The sequence below is a fragment of the Mixophyes fleayi genome, chromosome 3, assembly GCF_038048845.1.
Source record: "Mixophyes fleayi isolate aMixFle1 chromosome 3, aMixFle1.hap1, whole genome shotgun sequence".
Taxonomy (NCBI): Eukaryota; Metazoa; Chordata; class Amphibia; order Anura; family Limnodynastidae; genus Mixophyes; species Mixophyes fleayi.
The window spans coordinates 179,093,540-179,106,181 of NC_134404.1; the positions used below are offsets into that span (position 1 = coordinate 179,093,540).

The following is a 12,642-nucleotide window of genomic DNA, read 5'->3' on the forward strand; positions in this document are numbered from 1 at the left end:
TAAATTTTTATCTTAACTTACCAGAGAACATCATTAGGCGTAGTTAGATCAAACGCACAACTTTCAAGTCCATCTTTGAACTGGATGACCTTGGAATAGACCCAGACAGGGAACACAACAACAAAAGATGCTGCCCACAGAAATATATTCACACGGATAGTCTTTGATATTGTCCTCAAGCTTGTAAGACGAAATGGCTGCACAAGAGCCATATACCTGTAAGATAAAACAATAATGTTTCTAAATATAAATAAAATAGGACATTTTGTCTTATACATAGCATGTGTCTGTGCTCTTCTTAATTGAATTATTCATAGTCTGAAACAGCTGAGCCCCCTCCAAAATCATGTGACAAAGACTTTTTACATACATTACATCAGCCTAGAACTGTTTGTACTTACCTCCCAACTATCCCTCCTTGGAAGAGACCGGCTCCGATGTGAGCGAAAATCCCCTTGCCCTTCTGACCTTGCAAATTGTCACTCCTTTAGGTGTGATGTATAGATCTGAATAAATAAACTTATTTTGGCTCCTAAAACTCTATTTGTCTCCACTTTACATAACTTGATTTACATTGTTAAAGAATACAACCAGGATTGTAATTAATTGTAGGTTATGAAAAAGGCTATTTCATAGAAGAAATTAAACATTAGCAATAAGCTAATGTCTACCCTTGAGTGCCTAAATGGTCCTCCCAGTGCATTACAAGGTGCACACCTACTATGTGCTCTTGAGATATGCCAATACAATCTAGAAGTGCAATGAGGTTTGGCAAAAAGAGTAAAATCTCAAATATCACATTGTAGTCCAATCTCCTATCACTTTTGACCCACATCTTTTTGCCACATTTTCCATTAAAATATTGCTTAGTTTAGCCTCATTTATGGCCTAATATTAATCATGTGGGAACATTGGGACTGTCTTCATTACATATAGCACATTTGTGTGCTTCCAAAACAAAAAGTACATTTTGTCAGCTCTTATTCTCCACATAGCATATCTGTATGTGTCTTGCAAAATGAAAACATGAGGTATTTGTTCATATTTTGATCAAAACATTTAAGCCTGCATCCCAGCGTCAAAGACACCTCGTTATATGCAGGCCCTATACTGCAGTTAAAATCAGATACACTCACCTTCCAGGTATAGGGGTTTACATTTAGCAAGGGATGGCTTGTGAGCCACACCCAAATGAGCCTAAATAGGCTTGATGGACAGCTGCTAAGACAATGTAAGGCAATATTTTTAAACAAAACCAGAGAAAAAATAAGCTTGCGCTCGGTATATCCCATATTATATATATGGTACCAGCTGCATGGCAATAAGCCCGCATTTGAAATATGCCATATTATATATATGGTACCAGCTGCATGTGTGTTTGAACGTTTTCATTTACAATGTACACTTCAAATGTAACTGAGAGGTGCAAAATTCTTACCATTATAAATATAGGATGAGACTTTGTCTCCACTGGATCAGAACTAGTACAAAAATCAAGTTCTGCCCTGTAAAACAATATACACAAATGTTCCTACTATATACTTAGCAAGAAATACTCCACTCAACTCTTCCCATTCCCATTTACCAGTGCAAACCATTACTTCTCTGTAATTACCACTATTTTGCTCTAAATATAGAAGCACCAACACAAATTAAGGCACATAGTGCTTTTAAAAGGGTATAGCGTATCATTTGGACAGTTTATGCATTGTAAATAGAACCTATTGCCTTTAAGCATGATCTGTTACAATATCAGGGAAATTTAGGAAAATCGTACATATCTTTCTGGTGAAGAATCAAGCAATGAAATTATGGGCAAATTATAATCAATTATAACTATAGCTTAGATATTACATAAGGTCTGCAAATAAATTAGTTGATTGTAATATTAATTACTATTTTGGGAATTAAGGTATTTAGCTTTTCATCTAGACCAGGCGATTAGTGAATATACCAATCCTTAGCTTGTTGTAGTTATTCCTTTATAAACACATATATTTTGAACATCATCATCATTATCATCATAATCATCAATATTTATTTAAAAGCCACTACAAATTCTGCATAATATATAAACCAGATAATAGCTAGGTGCAAATTAGCATAAACCAACTACACAATAGCACAGTACAGCATAACAGTGGCAGGAGAAACAGTGTCGTAGAGAGAGAGAGAGAGACAGGTTTCATTGACAGAAAGGAATATGAATGAGTGAAAAATGAAAAGATCATGAATGGATGTGAGTTTGTTACTGGTGGAATGAGCACAGAATGTACAAAATAAAGGAAAGTGGGTGCAGCTGGGCATGGGAATGTGTTTGGCTAGGTTAGAGGCACGAGAGGGCTGGCATATTTTAGCCCAAGGGGCAAGACTCGACTCAGCAACCTATGCGCAACATTTTAAAGGAAAAAAATGCAAGTGGCCCAGTGACCCAGCCCAAGATAGCCCACTAGGGGACTGGTCTAGGGTGGAGATGCCCCCCTGCCCCCTAGCCCAGTCTGCCCCTGGTTAGAGGTGTGTGTTGGATGGGAAGTTGTAGTATGAACAGTGGAGCTGGAAGTAATCCTGGGAATAAGGTGAGGGCCAGGTTTGGGGTTGTCACATAAGGAAGAGGATGTGGGTAGGAATAATGAAGATGGGGGAAAGAACCAGAGAGGTTGAGTATGGGCATATTATGAAGCACATTGTGAGAAATATATAATGAGGGAATGAGGGAGAGTAGATATCTTGGCAGGATGGTGTGGAGTGCCCTGTCAAGTAGAAGAAGAGGAGATAGAGGGGGTAGGACAGTAAAGGCAGGGGTGAGAAAGAGAAAGGATAGGGGATGATGTTAAGGAGAGAGAGCTTGAGAACAGTGTAGGGGAGCTGTATAAGCAAGGAGATGAGTTGGAGTGCAGATGTAGTTGCATGAGGGTTTAACTGATGAGATATTAGAACACAGGAGGTGTAGTGCTTGAGGCCTTGTATAATCTTTGTTGTTGGAGAGTGAGCCAAATCCAGTTCAAATTCTAGGTAAACTCTTAATCATGCCATACTTTAAATGCTTAAAGATGCAACAATAGAAGATGTATTTCAACAATATTAACCTTGATTACCTATTATTGGCAAAAAAACATTTATTTATTCATCAACTAAATTTATCTTTCGCGCATCCTTGAAACTGAAAGCAAGGCAAAACATCATTGGCGCTTCGTCGGATCTCGTGAGTTTTGGATTCCATAAGTACCGCCCTCCACAGAGATCCGGCGTGATTTCAAAGACAGACACAGAAGGGGTAGGATCGTTCTTGTTATTCTCCAGTGCAATTAGTCAGCGTCATTGCTCATACCGAAACAGAAGGGGTGACAGTGTTCTTATCAGTCTCCAGTGACACGACTGTATGCCATTGCAAAATTGGTTTGAGGAACAGAAATCTTGAATCTTCTCTAAGTGTGAAAGGCCTTATAAGTTAACATAATTATCAGCTGGAGCCAGTTGGCAGAGAGTTTGGATAGCTGAGGTCACCACTACTCTACATCAAAGAGCTGAAGCAAGCAAGAAAAGAGATCTAAAGTGAAAATGGAAAGTGAGTAAGGGGAAGTGAAGGAGACCAGGAAAAGGATATAATAGGTGAAAAGGATAGACTGTACTAGAGGACTCAGGGCATCTGCTCCCCAGATCAGTCCCATATTGGACCATCTTAGGCTATGCCAACTGTGCCTGCACAGATCATTATCTGAATGGAAAACAAGCTAGACCAAGAAGCAGGCAGAAAATGCTTACCAGCTATTCCAATTGTGTTTATTAGGGGATATGCTGCCCATTCACCAATCAGATGATAAGTCTCTGAATACAGGTTAGTGAATGGCCAGAACTATTCACCAGAGTACTAAGAGCTGTCTACTGGGTATGACTGTTTTTTTCAGCACAGCCAAGCATCATTCCCTGCATGCTGGGACTGCAGAAAATGTAAGTAATCCATTTGTGTCTGGACTGTGTCAACACAGATATCTAGGGTCTGCTACACGGCTATAGAAAAAGCATACCTAAAAAGTTCCATGTTTTTGTATATAATTCCAAGCAAGTTGAAATGGTACATAATAAGATTATGTATCAGAATAAAATATAGGTTATAAAGACTGTAAAATATGAAAATGTTAATATCTTAAGACCAAAACTTCCTGTACTAAGACTCCAACCACTTTTGGGGGTAAACTGCTCTCTTTTCTCTGAGATAGAAGTCACAAAGAAACCTCTCTCCATCGTCCCTGCTATAAAGACATGGAGTTTCAAGTTAAGACTGAGTAGATAAAACTGTAATTGTTGTAACATGTGACCTAGGTATTTGTGTTGTTTTAGTTCTTTAGTTGTTTGTATGTGATATGGGTAGTGTACTTAGAAAGTGATTGACACTTAGATGGGACTAGATTAGAAAATAATTGAGATGTAAAGTGTGAATGGAATTGACTTAATATAATGTGTTGTGTTAGTTTTTAGATGACTTGTATGAGTGTAATTAAAATGTGATTACATTATTAAGTGAAGATTGTGATAATTGTTACCTAGACGGGAAATATACTGACTTTGATGAAGTATTGCAATTTTGGTGTTGTAATACCTAATAGGCAAAGACATTATGTAGTGTACATGTTATACATTGTGTATTAAGGGATTGGAAAATGAAGAAAAGGATTATTACATAGTAAGTGATAGGATAGTAATAAAATGGGTTGTTTTGCAGATTGCATGGAAATTGTAAGCAGTGTAAGTGCATATACTGTTTGTTAAAAAATATAGGTGAGATCATGACATAGATTGGAAAGGCTGTTAAACATAGTAAATGAGAAAGTGAAATATTTGAGATAAAGGAGATTTGTACTAAAACAGTGCTGTACATGAATATATTGGGAATTTTGCTATGCAGTTTAGTGCAGGATAAATTGAGTGGACAAAATGGCTCCTGTGTGAGCCATGTATGACACATGTGTCATGCTTTGTTCAGAGCCATGCGGTCTGGTCTCCATTTTGTAATGCTGTCTTTGTCTGCTCACCATCTTAATATGCAGTGTGGTCTATACTCTCTCGTGCACACTCTTCTCATGTGCATGCTCTTCTCATGTGCACACTCACATTAACATACATACACATATACAATTGTACCTACCCTTTGTGAGTAATAATGAATGTAGGCATTAAATGGTCTTTAGTATATTATCATTGGACCTTCATGCTTTCAGATTAGCATGGTAAGTAGCACCACATTAGCTACTCTTTCCAGAGTCTAAACTCACAAAGATATCTATCTGCCAAACAATCTGAGCAGGTGTATTGCCAGGTATCAACATACATGCCTCCAGTTAAGGCGATAGCTGGATATTGGTGTATCAAACAATTTAACAAATATTTTTGGATGTGAATTGGCTTTATTTTGTCTACACATGTACCAATATAGGAACAAGTCAATGAAATTAGAGCATGTAGGTTGATTGTATCCAGGTGAGAGTACCAAGTTTTAAGGTTGCCTCCTAAAGGGAGAACCCAAAAATAAGTACATTAAAGTATTAACTCATACCATTGCCAAAAAGTAATTTATCTGTCTAGGACACCAGATTGATCACTTAAAGTGAAAATATCTGGTGGTCTCAATATTAGTTCAATATCCAGGAATGGATGCTGTCAGGAGAAAAGAAAATCAGCATATACAACTTGAAAAGCTTAATTTGACATTGACCTATTGAAAGCTTTATTTTTTTTAATATTTACCTTTAAAATGGGAAATGTGCTAAATGTTTCAAATCTGAAAAGACACAATGTACTTATATCAAGGGCTTACTCAGACATAACTTATGGTCTCTTTCATTCTAATGTTTAGGGGTCTATTTATGAAACCATTGTATGCCTGAAATCTTGCGACAACGGCAGTTAAGTATATTGGTTATCTTTCTACACTCTACTATCAAAGATATCACAGATATCTCTGGCATTCACTACATTACAGGATCAATACTACCATCCCCATAGCACTCTATGAGGACATTCCTATCAGCAGGGCACCACATTAATCCTGGCCATTGGTTTGAGTCATATTCAACTAGACCCTAAGAAAGTCTTTACTTCCCTTACATCCATATATCTGGTTGTCTGTAATGGACTGTAATACTATTGGAAGCAGTGTAATATATATAAGTGCAGTACCATTTCAACTGCCAAATCTGACCGCTGGTGTTTATTTAAGCTTGGGATTGTAGCACGATGCTTATCTATCATTATATACCAGTAGTATAATATATGCTATATTGAATCATACACAACCCCTTACTTACTTTACTCATTCTATCCCCTATTTTTCATATGCCTACTTCTGGAAATGTGCCTTCATTTCTCCTGTTGTAACTGCTGTTCTCTTGTTGGGCTGTGGATGATACCAAAATATCAACTTCACTCTCCCCTGTATTGTTTGTTTGTGGGTGATGTTATCAGTTTATTTTAAAACTGTTTAAAATTTTTTTTTTATTAATATTAAATTGTTTTATATGTGTTTCATTTTTACTCTTCCTGTTTGCTTATTTTCCTTTCTACACCTTTCTTCTTATTTACATTTTTCTATTCTTCCTATTTTCTCTTATTTAGTATTATAAATAATAGTTATCCCCAACGGACCATAACCGAGACAGAACACCACAGCAACTCGCTACAGACAGGGCTCCATGGCAATCTAATGATCAGTATAAATTTTTTCTAAACCTACTATACTAGGTGGAGGAGGAACCCATGTCTGCAGCCTGTGTCAGCCAAGTGCAATAGTACACTCCCATACCAGACCAGACTACTAGATGCAGACTGGAATGTATAAATGAAATAGCAATAAGAGTTGGATGCTGGAAGGCAGAAACAAGGGAAGTTGATAACGCTGAAAGGGGGAAAAGGGATCACTCTTGAAGAACTCACTGGGCTATGGAATAAGACAGAATAAGAATCTTTTGGTGACAGACAAAGGGTGTATCAGTAAGCAGGTCAAGGGACACTTCTGGCAGAGAGAATTTCAGTAGATGTGCCAAGGGTCAGTGCAGGTAGCCGACCCAGTGTCTTACAGTAAACAAGCCAAGGGTCGATACAATCAGCAGACAGAGAGCAATCCAGAAATCAAGAAAGGGTCAACAACAGACAACAAAGGTACACAGAAACAATACACTAACTATGGGCCGCAGTAAGACAATGCTATCACCAGTAAGGAGGCATGAATCTCCCTGTCCAATCAGAAGACTTCCTGGGAATAAGCCCCAGGCAGACACATTAAATGTGTTCATGTTCATTTGACTGCTGAAAGCCTAGTGACTCTGCATCTTGCTTGTCTAGTAACCCACTTCCAGATGAAAGATCATGGCCTGACATGTATATAACGTAATATTTATATATTGGGCACCCTTCTGGTGATGCACACACAATTTCTTCATGTGTTCTGTTTGATTATTCTCACTGCAGACACACCCTGTCACACTCTAAACTATTATATTGTCACACATATGTCCTCCACCTGTGTATCCTTGAACTAGGAGAACTGCTGTACAAATATGTGTAATGTCTACAGCCCTGCCCTGCAGACTGCCAGCAGAATACCTAGTTCCTCTGTTAGAGGCCTGTGGAAAACCGCTCCCTTTTATTATGTATATACAGTATATATATATATATATATATATATATATATATACAGCAGCAATCAAAAATTGTGATGCATGATGTGTAGCAACATTTTAGAGATCCAACCAACAATGCTGCATATCATACAACACATGAAACAATGCTGCATATCACGCAACAAAACTTTTGGTTGTTGTCGACTGAAAGCATATTTCACCACAAGAACACCTGTAGGATCTAAAGCAATAAGGCAAAATTCCATTTCCAGGAAAATATGGAACCAAAACGTGTGTTGTACAGGAAGTGCATCATTAATGCATTCCAAACTAGAATGCATACCGCTGGAGTGTGCATTTTATAGCGGAGGTGCTTTATTACACCTCCTTGACACATGTCTTAGGTACTCATGGGGAACACACACCTGCTAGGCAGGTTTCTCAGTGACTCACCTAGGAATCGTTGTGTTTGGTTGTTATAGTGAAAACCCACTTGTGTACTTCCGGTTTTGGCACTTTTGGTTTATGGGTTCCAGTGTGGAATGCATAGTGTTTGGAGTTCCTCATAGAGAATACAAGTGAGTTATTGTCTCATGTATTTTGCAATGATATGCAGACTCCCACCTTCTGATAAATCATGAGTAGCAACTCTTAAATAAGTGGGGGTCCCCTTGACGCACAAATGAGAGATAGGGAAAAGTGTGAAATAGAACCTTTAGTTTAATTGCTAGTAGGTTAACACACAAATTATTTGCATATATTTGCAGCATTGGTTGCAACCTATAATAGATGTAGATAGACAAATCTACATAAACATTTGATATATTAGCATGTACACAAATTACCATAACAGCATATTAGACAGAAGCAAATTAGAGCTCTCAGGCCCAATATATTAATCTTCTATAATAAAAACAGTAGATGTAATCCTTCAAAGGAATATTGGTGGAGGACGGGACTCAGAATCACTCGAGTACCATGAGCAGAAAGACGAGTGAACAATATCAGTCTCTGTCATATAATAAGTTCCTCATACAGCTGAAATAAATTCACAAATATGCAGTCTTGTATATAAACCAAGGGAAATGGATTCTCATGCAACCAGATGCAACTACTGGAAACAAAGTCCTATATGGTGGTGTGTAGTAGAGATTCTCCTCAGATCAAAAACAGAAGAAACAGTCCAATCTGATTTTTGGAGCGATATGGTGCTGTACTGAAGGAGACCTACCCTTTAGGGCTGTTGTGTATTCTCTTCTAACATTCCTTCCAAACGAATTCTCTCTGTAGACATGGTGATAAGTGGAGATGCAGAACAAGCCGCGGCCGCGACTATACAAAATGCACATGTGGCAATTAGAAATGAATTGTCCTTTCTTAGCTCCGATCAGGAGCAAGTATTGGCAGCAGAGTTTGTGTAGCTTACCCTACGCGTTTCGCCAGTAGCTTCCTCTGGGATAATGAGATGAGTGGGAATGAGAAGGGTATTTAAAGGCGCCCAGAGTGTTGGACTCTTCCGTGATTGGTTGATGGGAAAGTTGCCTCTGATTGGTCTCAGCCATAGCTGATTGGTTGCACAGGTGGTTTCGCTGGTAGTAAATAGTAGATAAATCCATTCATTCATAAAGATGGTAAATAACACAGGGGACAGCAATTCATAGAATATATGAGAGAATGCATTTCAGAAGCTCAAATTAAATCAAATGAACTCCACTGTAAGCAACTTGCTCATAAATACTGTAAGGGTAGATGGTATCCACACAGTTTCTCAAGTGAGAGAATTCACATGACCCTTAATGAAAATGGTGTACCAGATATTATAGAGGATAAAAAATATATAAATATAAAATGTAATAGACATTGTTGTGATATATAGTGATAAGAATGGATTCCAACAATAAATATATTCATATTGCGGCTTCTCCACATGAAGTGGAATTATGAGTATGAACAACTTAATTATAAAGGCTTTTCAGATGAGGGAAAATTAATATAAAAATTCAAATGGCCCTTGATAGTTATTGCTGCAGGAACTGAAAGGTGTGGTGAATGAAGTTATTCTGGAACTAATGAGGAGATCATAAAAATTGACTTAACTCAAAGTCAATATTTAAACCCAAGGGGGTCAGAGAGAGAGAGAGAGAGGGCGGACCAGTGTTTTCAGATTAAATATGTTTACTGTAGTCCCCTCCCCTCCAGAAATGGTGATTAAATCTTTTAGTAAACTGCCATACATTTTTGCCGCTATTCTGTCACTAATTTTCGCCAGCCAGCTCACTGCAGACTTTGGCCACAATTAGTGAAAATTTGGATAGTTGTGAAGAGATCATTAGGAAACAGACTGGAAATGAGTACAGCAGCAGAGAAGCACTGCCTAGCAGCTTTTTGTCAGCACTTTTCAAATACAACTCCTGATTACCAGCACTCGCTAGCTGGTTGAAAACCAAAAATGGCCTTATAAATGCAGCCCACCCTTCTCTCTCCATTTGTACCCCAGGAACCCTTACACCGGCTCTTCCTATAGCCACACAGTCTTTGGAAAGTTTACAAACAATCTCCCTGAGGTTTAAATGCATACAAGACAGACTGTCTGGGACATATACCTCTGACATTCACCACTTACCCAGTGCTTATGTCACGATATATATATATGTATATGGCAATTTGCATATACTCCAGAATGTCATGAAGAGTGATCAGATGACTTGCAATTAATTACAAAGTCCCTCTTTGCTATGTCAGTAACCTTTATCCCCAAAACAACATTTTCACTCTATTTCAGCACTGCCACAAAAGGACCAGCTGATATCAGGTGAGTGAGTCTCTCGTTAACACAGGTGAGAGTATTGACGAGAACAAGGCTGGAGATCACTCTGTCATGCTGATTGAGTTAGAATAACAGACCGGAAGCTTTAAAAGGAGGGTGGTGCTTGAAATCATTGTTCTTTCTCTGTTAATCATGGTTACCTGCAAAGAAACACGTGCAATCAATCATTGCTTTGCACAAAAATGGCTTCACGGGCAAGAAAATTACTGGTAGTAAGATTGCACCTAAATCAACCATTTATCGGATCATCAAGAACTTCAAGGAGAGAGGTTCAATAGTTGTGAAGAAGGCTTCAGGGTACCAAAGAACGTCCAGCAAGCGCCAGACCCGTCTTCTAAAGTTGATTAAGCTGCGGGATCGGGGCACCACCAGTGCAGAACTTGCTCAGGAATGGCAGCAGGCAGGTGTCAGTGCATCTGTATGCACAGTGAGGCAATGACTTTTGGAGGATGGCCTGGTGTCAAGAAGGCCAGCAAAGAAATCACTTCTCTCCAGGAAAAACATCAGGGACAGACTGATATACTGCAAAAGGTACAGATATTGGACTGCTGATGACTGGGGTAAAGTCATTTTCTCTGATGAATCCCATTTCAGATTGTTTGGGGCATCTGGAAAAACGCTTGTCTGGAGAAGGAAAGGTTAGTGCTACCATCAGTTCTGTGTTAAGCCAGCAGTAAAGCATCCTGAGACCATTTATGTGTGGGGTTGCTTCTCAGCCAAGGGAGTGGGCTCACTCACAATTTTGCCTAAGAGCATAGCCATGATTAAAAAATGGTACCAAAAAACATCCTCTAAGAGCAATTTCTCCCAACCATCCAAGGACAGTTTGGTGACTATCAATGCTTTTTCCAGCATGATGGAGCACATTGCCATAAGGCAAAAGTGATAACTAAGTGGCTCAGAGATAAAAACAGCAAAATATTTGGTCCATGGCCAGGAAACTACCCAGACCTTAATTCCATTGAGAACTTGTGGTCAATCAGAAAGAGGCAGGTGGACAAACAAAAACCCACAGATTCTGACAAACTCCAATCATTGAATAGGCAAGAATGGATGGCTATCAGTCAGTATGTGGCCCAGAAGTTGATTGATAGCATGCCAGGGCGACTTGCAGAGGTCTTCAAAAAGAAGGGTCAACACTGCAAATATTGACTCTTTGCATAAACTTAATGTAATTTTCAATAAAAGCCTTTGACACTTATGAAATGCTTGTAATTTTACTTCAGTATGACGTAGCACCATCTGACAAAAGTCTATAAACACTGAAGCAGCAGACTTTGGAAAAATCAATACTTGTGTCATTCTCAAATATTCTATCCATGACTATATATATATATATATATATATATATATATGGCTCTGACCCATTGAGGAATGAGCTCCAAGGCCTCTAAAGTGTCAGACATCTTCCCCGCGGTTCACTTCCTGCTCGGGGACGGCCGCCTGTCTCTTCCGCCGGGAATTCGTGGCTTAGGTTCGACACACATTTCATCCGGCCGGCTTCTCCTCTATGGTGCATGTGCCTGCCGATCTCCTTGCGTCTCCGTTGCTAGGCAGCGGAGATCACTCCAGAGCAGCTATCGGCGGACAGTGACATCACTGACCGCCAGGGGGGGATCCAATCAGTTCCTGCCTGCCACTATTTAAACTTGCTCTAACACCATTATGGTGCCAGAGTATCAGGTCTCCTCTACTCCAACACTTCCTCTGTATTCCTGCTCCTTTTGGTTCTGATCCGGCTTGCTGTACTACTCCTCCTCCTGGATTGCTCTTGTTCCTGCTAGTTCCTGTTTTTTATCTTGCATTGTCTGACTTCGCTTTTTGATACTGATTTGGCTCTATCCTGCTCTCTGGTTTGACTCTGGCCATCTGACTATCCTCTGGTTCTGCTTTGGTTCTGCATTCTTCGGCTGGTACTGACCCTGGTTCGTCTGACCATTCACCTACTCTTCGTCGCGACCTGCGCGTCCCTAGCAGCTAAGACCAAACCTCCGCGTGGGGTTTTCTGGTGACATAAAGGTGCCCTGTGGTATCTGGCACGTCCTGTAAGTTGCGACGTGGGACCTGGCACTGATTAGTTTTTCCAGCACATTCCACAGATCCTAAACTGGATTGAGATTTGGTGAATTTGGAGGCCATGTCAACGCCTTGAACTCTATTCCTCAAACCAGTCCTGAACAATTTTTGTAGTATGGCAGGGCG

The 12,642-nt window shown here is 39.4% G+C and overlaps 1 protein-coding gene across 1 annotated transcript in view; it reads right to left on the reverse strand.

The window, feature by feature from the left end:
* MCHR2 (melanin concentrating hormone receptor 2) overlaps positions 1 to 12,642 on the reverse strand; it is a 97,994-nt gene that overhangs the window by 38,908 nt on the left and 46,444 nt on the right. Inside the window, exon 3 of the mRNA XM_075200633.1 lies at positions 22 to 216. Coding sequence (XP_075056734.1) covers positions 22 to 216 — 195 coding nt within the window. The remainder of the gene's footprint in view (positions 1 to 21; positions 217 to 12,642) is intronic.